Source organism: Macaca fascicularis, chromosome 5 (genome assembly GCF_037993035.2).
Source record: "Macaca fascicularis isolate 582-1 chromosome 5, T2T-MFA8v1.1".
Classification (NCBI taxonomy): Eukaryota; Metazoa; Chordata; class Mammalia; order Primates; family Cercopithecidae; genus Macaca; species Macaca fascicularis.
The window spans coordinates 171,845,351-171,867,630 of NC_088379.1; the positions used below are offsets into that span (position 1 = coordinate 171,845,351).

The window sequence follows — 22,280 nt, forward strand, 5'->3', positions numbered from 1 at the left end:
CCAACAGTGTGTACATAGCCCTTTCATTATTAAAGGCACACACATGTACATTTATTCCTGAAATTGAAAAAAGATAATGTGACTTTTTGTTTATTTATTTATTTATTCATGTTTTGAGACAGAGTTTCCCTCTGGAGTACAATGGCATGATCTCGGCTTACTGCAACATGTGCCTCCCTGGCTCAGTAGTTTCTTGTGCCTCAGCCTCCTGAGCAGCTGAGATTACAGGCATGAGTGACAACACACTGATAATTTTTGTATTTTTAGTAGACACAGGGTTTCACCATGTTGACCAGGCTCATCTCAAACCCGTGGCCTCAAGTGACCTTCCTGCCTGAGCCTCCCAAAGTGCTGGGATTACAGGCATGAGCCACCAGTGCCCAGGCCATACCAATTTTAAATAAAAAATAAACCATGACAGTTGAAGACTCAAAATCACTAATATCTAAACAGTATTCTTTACTGGTAAAGGGGTGAAACAACAGGCATCGGCATATTGTTTACAGTAGAGAAATTGACACACTCCCCTTTGGAGGGTGTTTGACAATATATGTCAATATTTAAACATATTTTATTTTTGACATAGCAATCCAATTACTAGGAATTTATGGCAAAAATATTCGCACACATGTTTATAAAGATACATGCTGAAGAGTGTTGTATAAAGCATGATAATAAGAAAAACTAGAACTAACCCTAATGTCCATCAATAAAGTATTAAGTAAATTATGGGATAGTCTTGTAATGGGTTTCTTTACAGCCATTTAAAGAAATGAGATAAAATCCATTTTCTGAATTGCAAATGTTCAAACCATGTTATGTTAAAAAAAGGCACAAAAATATGCATAAAATATTCCCATTTGGAAGTATGTGTGTTTGTGTAAACGTGTGTGGGTGTGTGTGTAGATAATTCCTGGAAGTGTAGGAGTGGAACTGAGTGGTCTGGGGAGGAAGGAATCAAATCTGTACTGTCATCATATGAAAAGACATTATCCACATCTTTTTTTCATAAGTGTTAAATTTTAAAAATAAAGAAGCTTTAAAATTGCTATCACTTATACCACCTTTGTATAATATTTTCTACCCTTTTCTGTGTAGCTGATAAACAATCATAATTTTTCTTCGTTCTTTCAAAATAATAAAGCAATATAGAAATAGACCAATTTAGAAGAACTAGAATAATCATTATTCTTAATAGGTAGGTAGTTTCCTCTTTCTCATAGACAAAAGAATAGGGTTTTTCTTTTATATAAAAAGCACCTACTACATATTTGTGTAAATATATCCCTTCCTGCATTTCAGAAACCTAAGTAATGTTGATTAAACTTTACTTTGAACCTGAGCATTTTAATCTTCATCTCTTAAGGATATTTGATTAAGAGATTAAGGTTCATCCAAAATACGTCTTTAAAAGTAACCTTCATGAATATCCAATTTTTTCTCTTCAAAGGTTTATACCAAATTCTTGTCTATTTGGGGAACAAGAAGAAACCAAGAAATATTTGAATCTTCCTGTGCTGTACTTTTTTTCCCCCAATTCATCCTCTTTTCCTTGTATAGGGGACATTCATGAAGCACTAATTGGATGGCAGAGTAACGGCTTATGTGTGAAGGAATTCCTTCTGTTCACTGTTCACTTTACACCATCAACTGGCCTTCATCTATTCCCTGTGTCACAATGCACCTTTTTTGTGGCTAGCTGCTCCATTTGACCTCTTCTACTGATCATCAATTTAAACCCCTGTTCTCACAGCTGAAATCTTGGTATACAAGATTCAGAAGTACACACAGAGCCACATTCATTACAAATCTGTTATACAGACTTCAAAGCCAGTGCATACGGCAAACAGAACTGTGAAAGATCTCAACACAGATCCAAAATTTCCATCCTTCAAACGCAAGGACAGTTCCTACTAAGCAGAAGGAGTCTTTAGGCCCAGTGGAGAAACAAAATCTCTCTGACAGGACATGCAAGGATTTAGCTATGCTCACTCATAAAAGTTGGCATTCCTTGAAGCATCCAGTACATGTAAATCCTTCTCCTGTATTTTGGAATTTCTGGTCTAAAGCTCCTATTCTCTGGTCATGAGGAGATGGGCAATGCTAAAGGATGTGAAGCAGAGAATCATTAAGGGCAGCAAATTTGTTGAAATTAAGTACCCTAATAATCTTTAACCCACCAAAGGTATGCCCACCCCCATGCTATTTCTCTTTAAGCATCTGTCTCACATTTTTTATAACACAATGAGGTCTCATTGTTTCCATTCTCTTCCTTCTCAACTGCCAAAATCATGTCCCTGCTTTTATTTAATGTATAAGGTAATCTTAAATTTCATATCCTATGATCATGCAAGGAGTAAATCGATTTTCAAATACTTTGTCAATGGCAACCCAACAATTCACCTGTTAGCTATTAAATATACAAACAAGTCACTATCATATTTGTGGGTTAAAAAGCATTTCTAATGTGCTATGGGCACAAAGATGCAAGCATATTTAATTCTACCTTGGATTGGGAGGGGAGACTGAATAGACCTTTCTCAATAATTAATGTTTATTGAGTGCTTTCATTGTGAAAAGTGCTTTACACAAATTATGTCATTAATTCTCACAAAAACAGAGGGAGATACATAGTATAATTATCAACTCTATCTTTTAAACAAGAAAACTGAGTCTGGGATAATTTAATTTGCTCAAAGTCATTCTGGAGAAATGGAGATGGAGCCAGACTTCAAAGCTAGTCAGTCCAGCTTCAAATTATATACCATTAACCATTATGCTAAAAGCCTTCTCAGAAATGGAGTCTGCCAGAAGAACAAAGGAACAAATGGGCAGGACATCTCACGAGAAAATAAAACACAGCCATAACCAACACCCATGATCATAAAATATACAACATGTTTAGGAAAAAACAGTAATAGCTAACCCTATCATAATGCCTATCATGGATGAAGTAGTTCTAATTGTTTTTGCACATTAAGTCATTAATCCTTAAAGCAACATCACAGAAAGTACCATTTGCATGATATCTACTTTACAGCAGAAAAATCTGAAGCACTCAGAGCTTGAGTAACCTGTCCAAGATCACAAAGCTAAGAACAGTGGGGCTAGACTGTGAAGCCAGGCATTCTGGCTGTGGCCCCTTGTGCTCTGACATACATCCTATGCTCTCTACAGAATGAATTTCCTGCTGTGAGAAAGCCACAATGTGCCATTGAGAGAAAAATACAGAGGAGGCTCTAAAGCTACCTGGGACAGATTATGAAGGACCACGAGGACTTTGGACTTTAATCAACAGGTTCCTGATTTTCAACTGGAGAGGAAATATATCCCAATAATGATAAGGTGTGTTGTGTATTCCAAAAATAAAGTCAATCCTGTGACTTATTTTCATATATGAGAAACATACTTTCTGTTTTTGTGATGCATAACACCTAACACAAAGCCTGACCAAATCATATTGACTGACTAATATACAATCTAAGTAGTTGAATTTTCTGATTACAAGTAATTCTCAACTAGGGGAGATTATACTCCCTTCAGGGAGATAATAGAATAACTGGAGAACCTAAAAAGTGTATATTCAGCAAAAAAAGAATATGGGCTAAAACATGCTGAGAAACAGTACATTAGGCAATAGGTATAGAGAAATTTCTTTTTTAAACATATAGGGTGGTGGTAAGATAAGTAACAATTCTACAATGTTTAGAAGAATGTCTCATTTATATAACATGCTTTATAAGTAACATAAGACAATAAAACATAATAAGAGCACAAATTCTAGAATCATAATGACCAGGTTTAGTGTTCAAGTCTACCAATTGAACAAATTAAGTGAATTATCTGTCTCAGCTTTTATCACAGGTAAAATGGGGATAACAACTGCAAGTCACCTTACTTTCAACTATTGTAAGATTAAATGAATTATACACATATATGCATGTATGTATGTGTGTGTGTGTGCACGCATACAGATACCAAGTTCCAGACATAAAGGAAACTCTATGAAATTTAGTTATGATCTGTGTTTTAAAAAGAGGAATCAAACAATGTTATACTAATTTGCTATCCAAAGTACAATGACCATTTGTAAATGTAATTAATTTTTAAAAGTTTTGCAAACCTTCATCATCTTAACTAAAATAAATTTATGAAAAGTTAAGTATCTATAAACATCTGTTCATATACATAAAATTGATAATTATGGAAAAAGAATGTATATATGTATATATAAACAAGATAGGCATGATTTCAAATCTGAAATGTATACTTCATATCTATCACCTATCTATCTACCTACCTATCTAACTATACCTATCAATTTTGCTTCTATAGAACTAATCTCAGACAGAACACCCAGAATCTCTGAGCCTCAGTTATGGGTATAATAGTGTTTAGTATAAAGCATTAGCATCATTGTAAAAGCTAAATCAATTTAAGACATTTAGTAAAGAGTATTGCATATATTAAGTATGAAATAAATACAGGATTTAATTCTCTCTGAAGACATTACTAATACAGTCATATTCCATAGAAGTTAAATGTCTCACAAGTATGAGAAGCATTATTTTTAAATGATTATGATAAGTTCAATTCAGTTCAACAAACATTTGTAGAATGCTATATAATTTATGCTTTGTGATTAAATCTTTCTGCCCCTTCAATATTTCAACAAAGGAAACACAAACACCATAGCTATTCAATCAGTGATAAATGCATTTAGATCTTTAAAAAAATAGTCATTATAAACCATGAATTCCAAGATTGCACAGTTAAAACAGATACATTTTAGGACTCACTTCTTTGATAATTATTTTTGATAAGTAGCATTTTACACTACTTTCATCATTTTCTATGTAATGCCTTCTTAGGAGGTCAAAAGCACTTCCTTATTGATTCTTTTTTTTTTTTTTTTTTTTTTAATCCTTCGGTGTAAATGAAGTAGAAATTAACATGGCTAGTTTTGTCCTACAACAACTTCTTCAACCTTACTCTGTCTTATTATGTCAAACCTTTTTCTTTTAATATCAGCAGCATCGATTGGTGCCAGCAACACTGATCTAGAAACAGTGCTAATTATCTGCAGCTGCACAGACAGCAAGGGAGCATAAAACACTGGGCTTCTTGCTCACAATATACAAAAACAACAAAACAATCACCCTCAGCTGTCAGCATCTGCAGCTCTTTCCCCAAGGGTAACAATAGAAAAAGGGGATCACATTCAAAGCTTGGGAAACCCATCATGTATTTCATATTAAAGCATCTAAATAATGGGTTATGTTACCATATTGGAAAAACGTGCTACAGCTAAAGTTCTTTCTCATTATTCATACCACTATTTTCTTTTAACTGGTAATGACAATGGTAACAGAAAGCGCAATAACAAAGATATCACCTGGTTTGAGACCAGTTCTTCACAGAAAAAGCCATTTGGAGACAATCTCCAAATATATGACTTTCAACATCACGTATTTGGATGGTTTACACCATCCTCTACACTGGCAGTGGTGGTCAAAGCTAGAGTAAAACTGTGATTCACCTAATCATGTTATTTTGCTGATTTCAGAGGACAATTATTGTTATTTAAAACACTAAGGAAGGAAAAATTTACTAATTATTTCAATTATTTACAAATCCAAGTGAAGGACCTACTAGTTTCTTAAAACCAATTTTTACATTCCTAATTTCATATTTAAATATCCTTCTTTAACAAGATTATGTGCCTTTCAGGGATATGTATGGAGCTGGAAGCCATCATCCCAGCAAACTAACACAGGAACAGAAAACCAAACACCACATGTTCTCACTTATAAGTGAGAGCTGAACAATGAGAACACGTGGACACAGGGAGGGGAACAACACACACCGTGGCCTGTCAGTGTGTGTTGACAGTGGGGGGAAAGGGGAGTGAGAGCATCAAGATAAATAGCTAATGCATGCGGGGCTTAATACGTAGGTGATAGGCTGATAGGTGCAGCAAACCACCATGGAACACCTTTACCTATATAACAAACCTGCACATTCTGCACACGTATCCCGGAACTTAAACTAAACTAAAATAAACATTTTAAAAATACTTCTTTTCCTTTTATTTGATAAATCATGCATTCATTTATTCTGCCAATTAAAACATATTTGTTGATTGATGCCTATACCCTCCTTAATTCATTTTCAACAAATATACACAAAGCACTAAGAAAATAATGTTTAAACCTAGATTATCTAGATTGGCCATTTCAATTGATCAAACTATTTGTCAAAATTTTCTTCCTAAATATTTTACAAATGGCAGCTGTTTCACTAAACTCCTCAAAGAAAACATGTACTGAGCAGTAATGTAAGATCTGGGTCCACAGTAGTAAATAAGACACCTTCACTGAGCTTTCAGTCAGTCAAAGGAGATCGATGTCAGACAGACTATTACAAATGTTGCGAGCATTATAAGATGAGAAGTTTAAAATTCTAAGGCAATGGAGAAATGAGTGTGATATATTGTATTGGGAAGAGGAGACTGGAAAATGTGTTTGAAAAATTGTGTTCCCCTTGCAGAAAGAAACGGCAGGTTTCCTTTCTCTTTTATGAGATAAAGGGAAAAAAGAATAAGTTGTTCCTTAAAAGGAAAAAAAGTAGCAATATATATTCTAAACTATGCAAATGGCCAAAACTTGATTAATTAAGCCCACTTCCCCTGCTTTCTCTACTCCATCCCCAAAATACACACAATCCTCAAATCTAAGATCTAGATTATTTGTATTAGCCATTTTTATTGATAAAGTGCTCGGCAAAGCTCTTCTTCCCTAAGTGTTGTATAAACATTCACTATGTACTGACATCCTCAAAGCCAATAAAGCATATCAAATATTAATCTTAAAATCAATTTGTTGGAAACTAGTGATTTATTTATTGAATAGAGTGTGGATTGAATGGAAATTTATAAATAGTCTCTATCAGAAATAGAACAGGACTAAATACTATTTACATAAAACATTTTGAAATTCACCCACTAAAAGCATATTAGTCTCCGCTCTGAACCCCCTGCACCACTACACCGAAGGCAAAGCTTCAGTAGTGCCCTATTAAGGATCTTTCAATTTTATATATTAAGGGATATTTGGCTATTGGTTTCTGATAGTCTTTATCATGTTAAGGAACATTTTTGCCTGTAGTTAAGTCGTTTAATAAGTCAGAGAAGTAATGAGACAGCATAGTTGTAAAAAGCTTAGACTCTGGGGTCAATCAGTACTGATTGGAATTGAAGCTCTGAAAAATTCTAGCTTCGTAGTCTTGAGTCTGTTACTTTAACCTCTCTTAGCTTCAGTGTCCAGCAAGTGTCAAAACAAGTGTGTCTCTGCCACAGACATGATATTAACTGCGAGGTCTTTGGTTGCTCTTTGACTTGGGTTCATGGGGCCAGGGGTGAAGTGGCAGGTGAATCTTTTCAAAGATGTTAAATGTCTGCACATGGAAATCTTTCCCAGGGTGTCTAGAATTTGTGATAAAACAGCTTTTGCTTTTATGGGAGATGAACTTACATAGTCTCTGTAACTTAGGTGAGAGATCATATATGAATCCCTTTTGACACCCTTCTCTTTTTTTATTTCACCCCCAATATAGACACATTCACATACTAATATTTTTAAATTTGTTTGATTAATTAATAGAAAGGCCAAGAAATTTAGAATCCTAAGGAAATAAATAGAAAAATGAGTTTCTGGTCCAAAGCTTTGTTATCCCTTTGAAAAATTAGCATCAAAGTCAGGATTAACAGGGGATATGTTACTGATAACTGCTTCACCCATTTGTGCTCTCCCCTAGAAGGCTAACTTTATAGAATTGTGATTTTTCAAGAAGTCTTTTATTCTTTATATCACCAAACCGTTGTTTTCTTTCTCCTACTCCCTCTGTGTCTTCCACAAGTACGTTATTGATATACCATGATTCTAACCCAAGTGAACACATTTCCAAACCCCCATACCTTTGTTACATCAACCTCCCTTGGTTCTAGAAATCTGCCACTATAGACTTAACATTGTGAAATAAAGACTTCTAATCCTTTTAGCATGTAAAAGAGGGTGTTACGTATATGTGCTCTTACATTATAAGAAACATCAATGTAACAAATATTTGTTTTCTAGAAATGCTATTTATATTCTTATTTTCCAATATTCTTATTATCCTCTTACTCTTGGTGTGTTTGAGTAACAGAATTTATATGCAAGTACACTAAAGCCAAAAATCCAATTTTTCTCTAAGCATACACAAATAGCAAAATTTTCTTTGTTCATTTGATTTGAAAGCAATACATAAATTAAGTCTATTATCAAAGAAAGAATATTCTCAAAAAGTAACTTTAAAAATGATAAAGGAAATGAATACACCACTTGTTTTAGTCGGCTAACCAATGAATTCTTGTTTGATTGTTGACGTGTTCAAATGTTTAAGACAGCACCAAACTACACAGGCTATTTCTAAATTACTGGTCCTTCCCAAAACAGAGCCCGTCTAACAGAAGCAGTGATGGTTGTTATAAGATACTTGAAATCCTCCCTTCCTCTTTAGAAATTGTGAATCAGCATCCAGGGAATAGATGTAAGGACTCCACTGGTATGAGTGACTCCTACAGAAGGTGTCCTGAGGGGCTCAAGTCCCAATTCCCTATTTCGTGACTTTTAATCTCTTTTTATGAACATCAATCAGTTTCTCTCCTGTAACTTTCTAACTCTCTCCTGAGGGAAATAAAGATGTTTGAATAGCCACAAACAAAAATATGCGGAGGGAACAAAACTAATTGTTCCTTAAACTTGAAAAAGCACAAACATCTAGATATAACATTTTAATATCATCTTTATACGACCTTCTTTATTTAATAATATATGCCTCAAATTCTATAATCTGTAGTAACGGTGATTGATACCAATGTTTAACCCAAGTGAATCATAATTGTATTAACCAAGCTTCTGTAACTGCTTCAATAAAACTCTGCATAAAAGATTAGCAGGTGCTGCCAAATATTTATACTCTCCAGTTATTTCTGGTAAGGAGCACTGTTCAATCAGTGGGATTAAATTTAACAATGTTTACCTGTGTGTAAGCCTCCGGTGACTAATGCAGACTGCAGTCTGAGAATCTTGAGCAATGCATACTTTATGGCGACTACATTTCATCTTTAAGCATGGATCCTTAGCTGGATCTAAAGCTAAAAAAAAAATTGCACAGAAAATATTAAAATAAGCTTCTGTAAAATGGAGGTATCAAATCCCATGAAACACAACTTGATCAGGTAATTTACATAGTGCTTAATTGTAAACTTTCTTCACATTCTTCCTCTGTTAAGAGATACTTCTGCTTCTACCCACATAACTCAGACTTAACAGCTAGCTGTAGTTTAGTCTCATCCACTCTATTCAGAAGCTAAGATGCACATACGCCTATGATCAAACAATGTGTTATCAAAATAGAAACTTTAAGACCCAAACTTTCTGTGGTTGCTACTACCTTCTAAGCAGCAAAGGTGGTGAAATAAAGTTAGAGTATGTTACTGAAGTATTTTATGACAGTGGAAAACTACAATCTATACCCTTGCTTTCCCTAGATAAATGCTGGTGGGTAAATAAAAGGGATGAAACAAACAAACAAAAATGTCAGTAAACATTTGTGGATATCTTTGTTATCCAAAAATAGTCTGGAGCTGTATTTGGAGACTGGATGAATACGTCATAGTAAGAACTGAGATTCTGCATTTTCATTTTTACATCATTTGTGCATAATATTTGGACCATCATTTCTTCAAACAAACCTCTGTTTTCATGGCTGCCAACAAAAAGACTGTGTGAAATGTTGATGGTTTCATTTTATAACAGCTTTATTTATATGTAATACTACACCATTCGGGCAGTTAAGTTTACAACCAATGTTTTTCAGTATGTTTGCAATTGTAAAACTATCACCACAATCAATATTAGAATAATTTAATCACCAAAAATACCCAAACATATCCTCTTGTTATCATCCCCTTCCCTCTCCCCTCCAACTAGTATTAGGCAACTACTCATTTAATTTCCATCTCTAGAGATTTTCCTATTCTGGACATTTTATATAAATTGAATGATAAAATTTGTGGTGCTTCGTGCCTGGCTTCTTTCACTTGAACAATGTGTCTGAAGTTCAATCATGTTGTACCATGAATCACGACTTCATTCCTTTATATTGCTGAATATTATGCCATTTTACAGATATACCACATTTTATTTATTCACTAGTAGATATGCATTTTGACTGTTTCTACTTTTTGGCTATTGTAAATAATACTGATATTGGTGATCATTCATGGTTAATCCCAGTGACACTTTTTTTGTAATTTATTGTTGGGGGCAGACCAGAGGAGGAGTTGGTAAAAATAAACAAAAGGCACTGAGTGTCCAGATTTGGTACATGCCAAAATTGATAGAAAGAAACAATGAAATACGGTAAACAAAAAGTTCCAGTGCACAAAGAGAAATAAAACCAGAAAAAGGTGCATTTGGAATATGCAGAAGTATTTGGAAAGGCTCCAGGCTGACCAGTGGACATAAAATGTGGATTTGAGACAATCTTTGAGGGTAACTCAAGCTGATTCTTAAGCATATTTAGTCAATAGCCTAAATAAAGTGAATATATTTTGATAACCAATGCATTTTATTTATTTTATTATATTTTATTTTATTTTTGAGACAGTCTGTCTTTGACACCCTGGCTAGAGTTCAGTGGCGCGATCTCGGCTCACTGCAACCTCTGCCTCACAGGCTTAAGTGATTCTCCTGCCTCAGCCTCCCAAGGATCTGGGACTACAGGCACGTGCCACCACGCCCAGCTAATTTGTGTATTTTTAGTAGAGATGGGGTTTCACCACGTTGGCCAGGCTGCTCTCGAACTCCTGACCCCAAATGATCCACCCACCTTAGCATCCCAAAGTGCTGGGATTACAGTGGTGAGCCACTGCTCTCGGCCTGAAAATCGATGAATTTAATAAAATACAGACATAAGCTATAATACATATGCACATATGTCTTACTGATTTCAATATATAAAGTATATTTCTGCAAAACTCTTGTTAGAGATTTGACATAACCATGAGATTTAAAATAATGTTAACACATATCATTGGTGAAATATTAACTAACAGACATTTTGTATTATTCCATGCTAAAGTGGTCAAGACATTAAATGCATCTATTTGGAACACAAATGTTTCAATTTTCTTCATACTAAGAAAATTTTTTAATGAGTAATGATAGATTAATTATAGCTTTCCCTATTTGGTCAGTAGCTTTAATAATGAAAATAAACTATATTACTTTTTCATTGTCTATAAAATGATAAATATACTCTGTTCACTATGCAAATATAAATTGCTACAACATTCTTTTCAGACTATCACAGTTTGAATCATCATTAGGTAAAAAATATTGTCTTCAAAGTATTGCACTACAAAAGGGTGTGACTTCTTGTTGGACAACATAAAAGAAAAAACCATACAATAACTTAGAAGGCATCAAAAGTGTTTTGAGCTATTTCTAATGTTTAGTCTATGTTGATTTCTAATTATTAAAATAACATTTTTAAAATTCATTAAACAATTCTGCCTAACAATTAAATAATGTCATTGTTACCTGCCTCTGCACTACATGTACATATGTCATATACTCCTTTTAAGTATACTTAATCTTGGACTTATGTTCTGAAAAAGGAGTGTTTTCATTTTGAAATAAGACACTATAGTATATATAAAATTATGATTAATCTAGTTATTATTTGAATGCAGACTGGTATGATTATAGCTATTTTTTCTTTACTTTATAAAATATACATTCGATGATTTCCAAAAGTTCTATGACACAGTTTTGTCATACATGCTCAAGAAAATAGAACTCAAAAATTGGCATACAGTGAAAACAGAACAAATTTAACACATGAAAAATAATGTAATTAGTTTTACATACGATTCTATGTATATGACCAAATAAGAGAGGAGCAGTATTTGTCAGGAGGTGGAAAATATAGGAGAAAGTGAATATAAAGAATCAGATACATAGCATGTACAATAACAAGAAGACCACTTTCTGTGCGTGAGATTTTAACCATCTGTATTTTTTAGTAGAACTCACATTGTTGGCAGCTTAAAAAATACAAAACATTACACACTGTAAATACAGATGCCTAAGATTTTATTCTTGAAATCACAACAATAACACAACCAATTTCTCTTGGCTGAAGTCCATGGATTAGAATCAATCCTGTGCCTTAAAGAGACCTGGCATAAATTCATCATCTCCCTCTGTTGTGTTCTTCTTTCCGTCTTGTTTTCCATTTAACATCTCCTCTTCTGTTCTGCATGATTGTATTTAGTCTTCTCTCCAGCAACCAGTCAAACTACCTCTAAGATTTCAGCAACTGCATTTGACTTCACTTGGCTATGTTCTTTTCGTCATCCTAATCTCTAATAAACTTTCTGGTCAGTGTAAACTAACCTGGGTACCTGACAAGTTTTTTTTGGTTGTGTTTCAGAAAATAGCATCTGTATTTTAAACAACTGCCACATAATGTATCCTTTGAGCATCATTACATTTGCAATGTAGTATTTCCCTCAATCTTTTGCCAGAATACTTGTTTTTTAGTCTAGATTTTTTCCTAGTTACTTCCAGATGAGCATAAACTAGGAAGAATCAGGCCTTATCCAGCCCATAATGGTGGGAATGCCTGAGGTGGTAAGGGTAGGTGATACCAGAAACAAATGTGAATGAAGCCCTGTATGTCAGTAAAAAAGAAATGTAATTCATGAGAAGTCCTAATGTGAAGGGAACAAGAAAGTAAGGATGCACAATGGAGGCAACAGGTCAGGAAAACAAACATGGGTGGTAATTTACAGGTAGGAGAAGAAAAGTTCGTATTGATATTCATATTTAGTGCATGTGGCGTAGGAAAAGGCAGTCACATCATTAAGGTGCAAAAAAATGACATTAATGTTAGTATTAATAATTGAAATTAATTTTAACATGGAAGGCTGAAACTTTTAATCTGCACAAATTCTTCTCCAGATCTTAGCTGAGTTTGTTCACAAGTCTGTATTTTAGATTAAATCCTAATAATTCTAAGCAAAATTACTCTTAAATCATGCTGTATATAATGCTTGGTAAACTTAAGGAGAAACAGTGCACCTTAGCTTGGCCAATTCCAGATAAAAATTTCTTAGATATAATAGGAACTTAACCCCACTAATATTGACTCAGATTTGTGAAAGACCAGACTAGTATAAACAAATAATCTCGAATCTGTTAAGGTCATCTACATACCAAAGAATTTGAACCACATGATCTCTAAAATCATATTCTGCTCTAAAAGTGGATTACATTCTAGCATACAGTTTTGGCACCAGATATCATACAAGAATTGCATCTTGTCTCCAACAGACTCAACGTTTTTATTAGCAGAGATGTATAAATAGTTATTAATAATTAGAATACATTGTTAAGTGGAACCTACAAAAATATATACAATATACACAGAGAGAGAGAGATCACATGATGGTGAATGGAAGAAAATTAGAATAAGTGACACCTTGGGTAAGTTTTAAAAGATATATAGGGCCCACCAAGTGCACAAAATGAAAGGAAACCTCAGTGTAAGTAGATAGAATAAACAGCAAAAACATAGAAAAAGGATGCCCTACTCATGGAATGGCAAATAATTCAGGACCAATGACCTATAAAATGCTCGTATCACCTGTGAGCATTGTGGAAAACACTGAACAGGGAGATGGAAGCTTCTTAGCCTTCCAGAGTTTTATCATTTTGGTAATGTCATGGCCTGGCATGATTTTAAGTAGAAGAGTAGTATGATTATGTATTACAGAAAGACCACACACAAGAATTTGGAGATAGTTTGAAGTGTATGTGATTAAGACAGGGATATTAACCAGCTGTATGAGAGAGAACGAAGAAGAACCTGATCTAAGATAAATGGGTGTGAAGATGGAGAAGAGGAGATGCATTTCAAAGACATAAAGGACACTGATTCAATAGGGTCGAATTATTAATTTGATAGAAGGGAGAAATTGGTCAGAAATAAAATAAATGGTGTTTGGTGGCTCCACTGAACAATAAATAAGATATTTGGTGGCAAGAAAAAAAATATAGTGAGTTAGTTGTGAGAAGTTAAGGTGATGACCTTATCTTTCATATTAGTGAAATGCCTGTGGTGACATCCAGAGACAAATACTCAGCTGTCACCTAGATATTTGGATCTAGTATTCCAAGGAAAAGTTAGGGGAAAGATGTCCCTCCAGCAGTCACCTTAAAGAATGTACGATAGAAACATAATCAGTTTTGTAATCTAGTTCGATTTTTAGGATGCTTAGCTTGATGACATATTTAAAGTAAAAAGATGGAAAACCTATTTTTATGGCCGACTCTCTTATCTTCTTTCCACAGCACATTTTTGCATTGGAACTGAGAACTCAGGCACCATCTCCCAGGTTTTATGCATACTGAGACCAGAATAATGGACAATGATTTTCTTGGAGTCATGAGCTTCTTGCCCATCGCCTTACTATTTTGAGAACAGGGATGCAGAAACCATTAAAAACAAACAAACAAACAAACAAACAAAACAGTAGTCTGAATCCCTTTATGTACTTTGTGCAAACCTTCTACTCTGGACGAAAAATGACTAGAAAGTTCTTAGACCTTAGAATTTCAATGTCCTGTAAAATGCTGACTTATAATCAAAACACCCAAAAACTTCTGATAATGGAAATTGTTTTTTTATTTTTGCTGTTGTTGCCAGGGACTTGCAAATACTTGTGAAAATCTGATACTTGTGAAATACTTGTGAAAATTTGATAAATAAAATGATACTGTTAATTAATGTAAATTAATTTATGATTTTAACTCAATTTAGTGTTTAGCTTCAAAAGGACTACTATTTTTAATTGCAGTGTGGTGTGCTGCAGAATTATAATTTTTTTACAGGATATACATGTAGTCGTATGCATTATATGATACACAAATCATATTGATTTTTTACAGTATGCACATTTCAAAATTCTATACACATTTGTTCTAAGGATTTGGATGGGATATTGTATGAGCATTCAATTATTGCAATTTATTCAGTATCTGCTATGTGCCAGTACAGTTCTTTTTTGTTTATGTGTAAAATATCCTTAAATCCATTTTCTGAATCATGTTAGCATCTCAGTTTTAGATGTCAGAAAACTATAGCTCAAATACAATGTTTATCCTAGGATGTATAACTAGCAACTAGTAGAACCAGTTTCAAACCCAAGCCCTTGGAATTACAAAACCTGAATAATTTGCCACAGAAGAATCCTGTTTCCTGAGCTTGCAGTGAGATTCAGAGTAGCTGAAACAATGTCCTGTGATCAGCTGACCTTTATATTCTCTATAACAGAATAAAAAGTTAAAACTTTTGCTGAAATAATATTCACATATAATATCTAGTAAGACAAACAGAAAAGACTGTAAGATTGACTATCACCAGAGTATTTGTCTAGTTTTGATTCTGAGAGTTCATTCTTATGGTTACATTTGTGGCTTTCTCTCTAATAAATCAGTTCCATATACAATTGCTTGGAACCTAATACTGTATTCTGATAATTTGCCTACCCAGAAAATCATTCAACAATGCCTTAAAGCCATCTATTTAATCTGATCTTTACATTTCACATTAAAGCACTATCATTTTAATGCAAAATACAGACTTTTTTGGGGAAACCCTTCAACTATTTCATCTGTTCATTGATTTTTCACTACTTTAAAATATTCATCATATGTTCTATTTTAACTCTGCCTCTTTTCCCAGGCATATTTCCAGGCAGGGGTATTGTTTCCTCATACCTGTTGCTTCTACAGCACTGCTTCTCTTACATACTCTTTATCCCTCTCAACTCAGAACTCTCTTGCGCCACTTTGCTCTTTCATCACAGCATGGCCACGTCCAAGGATTCTTTGGGTAAATATTGTTGTCATTCTTTTCTATAGAGATTCATTTCCATGGAGATGTACTTAAGGGAAGTTTTTGTTGTTGTTATCTCTAGAATTCATAAGCCTGCTCTCCATCACCAGAGCCTTCTTCCAAGGAGTACATATATCCCTGCATTCACCTTGAAGCATTATTTTTCAGTTCTCAGAAATGTGTGAATTTAATGGAGCTCAAGGAAACATTAATACCCTGGCTTCTGGCTCTATTCTTATATGACTGATGCAATATATATACAATCATCCTTTTGTATCTGTAGAGTATTGGTTCCAGGACCCCGGAGGGTACCAAAATCTGCAGATGCTCGAGACCCTTATATAAAATGGTGTAGTACTTCCAAAAAATCTACACACATCCTCTTGTATAGTTTAAGTAATCTCTAGATTATTCATACCTAATACAATGTAAATGCTATAAAATAGTTGGTATACTGTATTTATTTTATTAGTATTTTTATTGTTATATTGCTATTTTAATTTTTTTCAAATCTTTTTGGTCTGTGGCTGCTTGAATCCACGGATGTGGAGTCTGCTTATTCTGAGGGCCAGTTGTAATCTGATTTAAGCAACAAGTCAGTCCTTCCCGCAATCTCCGTAAAACCTTAAATATCTAGCTGAAAGAAGTTAGTCACATTGTTCACAAAACAAGGTCACTACCCTATGGAAATCTAAAATGCCCTTTATCTGTAGAAAATCCTTTACTTCTTCTGTGGCAAGAAAAGTATTGACTAGGCTTTATAACTTTAAAATGAAAAAGTTTAAATTTGTGGCAAGCCTGCCTGTGTTCAGTAGAACCTCTACGAGCTTTACCGATGATGCTTTTGTCAACAGCTTTTCCTCCTTTTGTGAGTGAAGGTGACAGGGCAGTGCTTAATTACGAATATTACCATTGGCCAAAGTCTAATGACGCTAAGGTATTAGACCTTCTAAATATCAGTGTATTTCAGAATTTTATTTTGTTTCAAGAGGATTTATAAAAGAAATATATTTTTCACATATTTCTAAGTGTCAAAAGGAAAAAGAACACAAGATAATTCAGTGCTAATAAAATATGCACAAGGTTCATGCAGATCGGGAAGGCTAAGAAGACACTTAATGAAAATAAGTTTTAAAACTAGAAATATATTTATTTTTTGAGCTTGAGCAGTAGTAGCAGTCCATTATTATTATAATAGCAAGATTGTTTGACATCTAAAAATAACCTTTTATATACAGAGTTGAAGGTTTAAAAATCAGCATTTTTTAAAAGCCTAATTTTGTAAATGCACTAAATCATAAAGAATTTCAGGAAGATTAATATTCTATTGTAATATTTTATATGTGATTGTTGTTCCATGTCGATCCTATTATAATATAAATATATACTTAATTCTTATTTTCAAATACAGAATGATTAAGTCATATTAGGACATTTATAATTCTTCTTAGCAACACTATAAACTATATTACTAGAGGTAATATTAGCATGAAGCTATAAAAATTGTAGCATAAAAGGCTATGGTAGAGGATTTAAATATGTAAGTCTTACATATTTAGGGACCATATAATGATATTACACAGTCTTTTTAAGAAATTCCTTCTTCAAAAATGAATTCTCATTTTAGATAGTCACATTTTTCTCTTTAACCAAGTAAACTTGTGCTTATATGCTGACTACTGTTTTAAAATGTCTTTTGTAAAATGTAGTACACGTACACCATGAAGGACTATACAGTCATAAGAAAGAATGAAATCATGTCCTTTGCTGCAACATAGATACAGCTGGAGGCCATTATTCTAAGTGAAGTAACACAGAAACAGAAAATCAAATACCACATGTTCTCACTTACAAGTGGGAGCTAAACAAAGAGTACACATGGACCTAAAGATGGAAACAATAGACAGTGGGGACTCCAAAAGCAAGAAGGGAGGGAAGCGGGGAAGGACTGGAAAAACTACCTATTTGGTACTATGGTCACTGTTTGAGTGACGGGTCCACTAGATGCCTAAACCCCAGCATTACACAGTGCATCCATGTAACAACCTGCACGTGTACCCCCCAGAATCCATAACAATTAAAAAGAATAATATATCCCTAAAAAGTTTTTAAAAATAAAAGGTCTTCAATTACTTTTTCTTTTCTCTAACTAATATGCTTCATATCATATTTACATGATAATCTAGTTATCCTTCAATAAAGTCTGTCCCATATGAATAAAAATGATAAATAAAAAATACTAATAAACATCCAACAACAACAAAATACCTTAAAAAATGCTAAACCATAGGCTAGGATCTGGCAATTTTAATATGTATCCGAGGGCATTACATGTTCTCTTGGGTGATGCAAAGAAAATGGGAACTGGATTTGGGAACCCTTTAAAGCCTGGATTCCTGAGGAGCTTCTTCTTTAATTAAATAAGAAAGCCAAGCAATTAACCAAAATAAACATAAAATTGCAAGTGTATCCAAACACTAGTTTAAAAAATAATTACCATGAAAGGATATAAAACTCCAAGCCTTTTCCACATTGGTGGTGAGGTTTTAATTTATATTATTTTCATGGTGTAAAAAAATTCAAGCTCATAATTTAATAAAATGTTGGTGGAAACCAGTTACAAATCCTAAGTCTGTGAGAGAGAGAAATGCAATTTCTGCAGTATCAGAATTTTTCACAAGCCAGTGCATACAGAACCCTCACAATGCCAAAAATAATAACAACAAAAATAATAAAATAAATATAATGAAGAGGATCACACACACAAAATTGCAAACCACACCAGGAAACAAATAATCCAAACCATTCAAAAATCCAAATTCAATCCACTCAAAAACTAGCATATGAATAAATCAAAATATTCTTGTAAAATCAAAAAGGGGCAAAATATTAAGCATGTTTATATTAATTCATGGCACAAGAGAAAATATTTGATTAAAGATATAAAATAAATATAGAAATATAAAAACAACATGATAGCATGAAAAAATTAAAACAGACCTTCTAGAAATGAAAAAGAATTAAAATTTAAAAAGTAGTTGCAGATTAACAACCCTAGCCGTCAGAGGAAATAATAGTGAGTTCTGAGTACGATTATTAAAATTAAATTAACTACCAAAACACATTATGTTGAAACTGAAAAGAAATAAACAATAAGCGGGTGGGGGGGGGGGGAGTAAATTGAAAGCAACCAAAAGGAAAAAGCAGTTTGTTTTCAGGGAACAACCACAGACTAAGAGCGAATTTACGAGTTAATGGCAAATCACGGCAAAACATGTGAAATCATATATTGTGGTGAGGAACAAATAATTATCAAATAAGAATTCCGGGCCAGACACGATGGCTCATACCTGTAATCCCAGTACTTTGGGAGGCTGAAGTGGGCAGATCGCTTGAGCTCAAGGGTTTGAGACTACCCTGGGCAATACGGAAAAACTCATCTTTACAAAAAGTTCAAAAATTAGCTGGGTGTGGTACCCGTGCCTGTAGTCCCAGCTACTCAGAAGGCTGAGATGTGGAGAACCACTTGAGCTGAGGAGGTTGAGGCTGCAGTAAGCGGAGGTCACGCCACTGCACTCCAGTCTGGGTGATACAGTGAGACTCTGTCTCAAATGGCTCATGCCTGTAATTCCAGCACTTTGGGAGGCCGAGGCGGGCGGATTACGAGGTCAGGATATGGAGACCATCCTAGTGAACACAGTGAAACTCTGTCTCTACTAAACATACAACAAAATTAGCCAGCCGTGGTGGCGGGCGCCTGTAGTACCAGCCACTCCCGAGGCTGAGGCAGGAGAATGGCTTGAACCTGGGAGGCGGAGCTTGCAGAGAATAGAGATCGCGCCACTTCACTCACTCCAGTCTGGGCAACAGAGAGAGACTCTGTCTCAAAAAAAAAAAAAAAAAAAAAAAAAAAAAAAAAAAAAGTCCAGACACACCCAAATTATTCGTTAAGAAAGATACATTTATGAAAATATGTTCATAAAGATACATTAATTAACAAATTATTAAACGTATAGCACAATTTGTTCATGTTGAAAGAACAAAAGGATATGCTTCTACAAATAGAAAGAAATTATACCAATGGACCCAGAAGGAATAGTGAATTACAAGAAGTGATGATGAGCAAGAAACTCATAAAACGTGATAATTTAAAATTAGGTATGTAGTAAAAATATTAATAGAAAAATGACTAATTTGCAGTGGAGGGGGGAGTTAAAATGAGGTGAAACTCATTAAAAATAATGAGGAAGTTGAATGTCAAAGATTTGGAGCTAATGTGGTCTAAGATCCTAGCACTCTTCAGAAGGACAATAGAACAGATTATTATATAGTTGCTTTCATCCAATTTTGCTGGTTGTGCATGTCAACATTTAAAATAAATCACTCAAAGAAGAGCAAGAGTTTTCATAACTTTTAAACTAGCACAAAGTAAAATGATAAAAAGGAACTCAATTATATCAAAACTCACAATTGATGAAACAGGAAAAAAAAAAGAGAGAGAGAGAGATAGTCTTAGACTGGACTTTAAAAAAAAAAAAAAAAAAAAAAAAAAAAAAAAAAAAAAAAAAAACCCTTAAGGGTTCTTGAGAGCTATACCTAAAATATAATACAAATTGAGTTAGAAATTAAAAAAAAAAAAAACAAAAAAACAATGTGGGAAAAGCTTACCTGGCAAATACTGATCCAAAGGAAAGCAGTTATGGCAATATTTACAACACACAAAAATCCCCAAATCGTGGAAGGAGAGAGCCGGAAATGTATTCAGTTGATTCAGGGGTTGTTGCCTTAAGCATACCTAGTCAAACAATCTCTCTGAAGTACTTTCCTTTTCTATTATTATTATTATTATTATTATTTTTTTTTTTTTTTTTTGAGACGGAGTCTCGCTATGTCTCCCAGGCTGGAGTGCAGTGGCTGGACCTCAGCTCACTGCAAGCTCCGCCTCCCGGGTTCATCCCATTCTCCTGCCTCAGCCTCCTGAGTAGCTGGGACTACAGGTGCCCACCACCTCGCCCGGCTAGTTTTTTGTATTGTTTAGTAGAGACGGGGTTTCACCGTGTTAGCCAGGATGGTCTCGATCTCCTGACCTCGTGATCTGCCCGTCTCGGCTTCCCAAAGTGCTGGGATTCCAGGCTTGAGCCACCGCGCCCGGCCTCCTTTTCTATTCTATAGTCATCATTGTTTTCATGACCCAATATTCCTAAACCTCTGCTTTGTATTGTTACTTTCCTCCACCGAAATTCAAATCTTTGTTATTTATTATAATTTCACATTTTTCAATATGCAAATGTTAAAACAATTTTAACAATTTTAAAATATTAACAAGAACCATACCAAAAACAAAAAATTTCCTTCAGGATCAATGTTGCTAAAATACAGCTTTAAACGCTATGTCCTTTCCTTAAGAATTTGAGTATGTCTTAGAATAGTAAGCCTTGAGCTTTAAAGGAGATGAATACATTAGTTGGCCATGTAAGCATCAACTCGTCAGCAAATGCGGCTTTCTAACAAATAAATACACAAAAGACCTTTTGCTTTTATTGAATTCAGTCTCTTTTGGAGACCATTAATCTTGTAAATATTAATTAGATTCCTTTCTTCATTTAACCATCAAGAAGTTCAGAACCAAATGTGAGATATGCTTTTTACAATTGTACAAAATATTTTAGGATATACATTTTGTATAATAATCCTCTCATTGTTTTATTTTATATCTTTTTAAATATTTTTGTGTGAAATTTAAGTAAAAATAGTTTTCTTCTCTCCATTCATTCTTTTAAAAATACAGTTTATTTCACATTTAATTCAGTGACATTTTTCAAGATTGGGATGAATAGATTTAAAAAACTGAAAAAATGAGGCAACTTCTATTCAAATTGATTTTTCCAGTAATTTTTGGGGATTGTGTTTTAATAATTAAAATGAAAATCTAAAAGAAAGATGTATACAAACACAAATGTCAGTGAATAAAGGTAGAAGTAGTTATGTACTTCATTTAGAATGAAGTTGTCAAGCATTAAAATTTATTGGCATTATATAGCTTCTAATATTATATATGCAAATGTGTAACTTTCCTCATATGAGATGAAAAAAAAGTTGTATATGTAAAATTCAGTTTGCCTTTACTTCCTGGGTATTATATTTTATCATCAAAATTTTGTATTGTGGCACATATATCTGCCACTATTATAGCAAACACAGCAAATATACCCTTTTCTTGAATTTCAGTTGTAACTTAAAGTATATTTACGTGATGAGATAGCTCTTTA

General features: G+C 33.9%; 1 protein-coding gene across 5 annotated transcripts in view; it reads right to left on the minus strand.

Annotated features, from left to right (window-relative positions):
- The window catches only part of SPOCK3 (SPARC (osteonectin), cwcv and kazal like domains proteoglycan 3), a 482,228-nt gene that overhangs the window by 235,326 nt on the left and 224,622 nt on the right, over positions 1–22,280 (minus strand). For all 5 annotated transcript variants that reach the window (XM_065545673.1, XM_005556250.4, XM_074040734.1 and 2 more), the window contains one exon: positions 9,082–9,196. In XM_065545673.1, coding sequence (XP_065401745.1) covers positions 9,082–9,164 — 83 coding nt within the window. In that variant the 5' untranslated portion in view covers positions 9,165–9,196. The remainder of the gene's footprint in view (positions 1–9,081; positions 9,197–22,280) is intronic.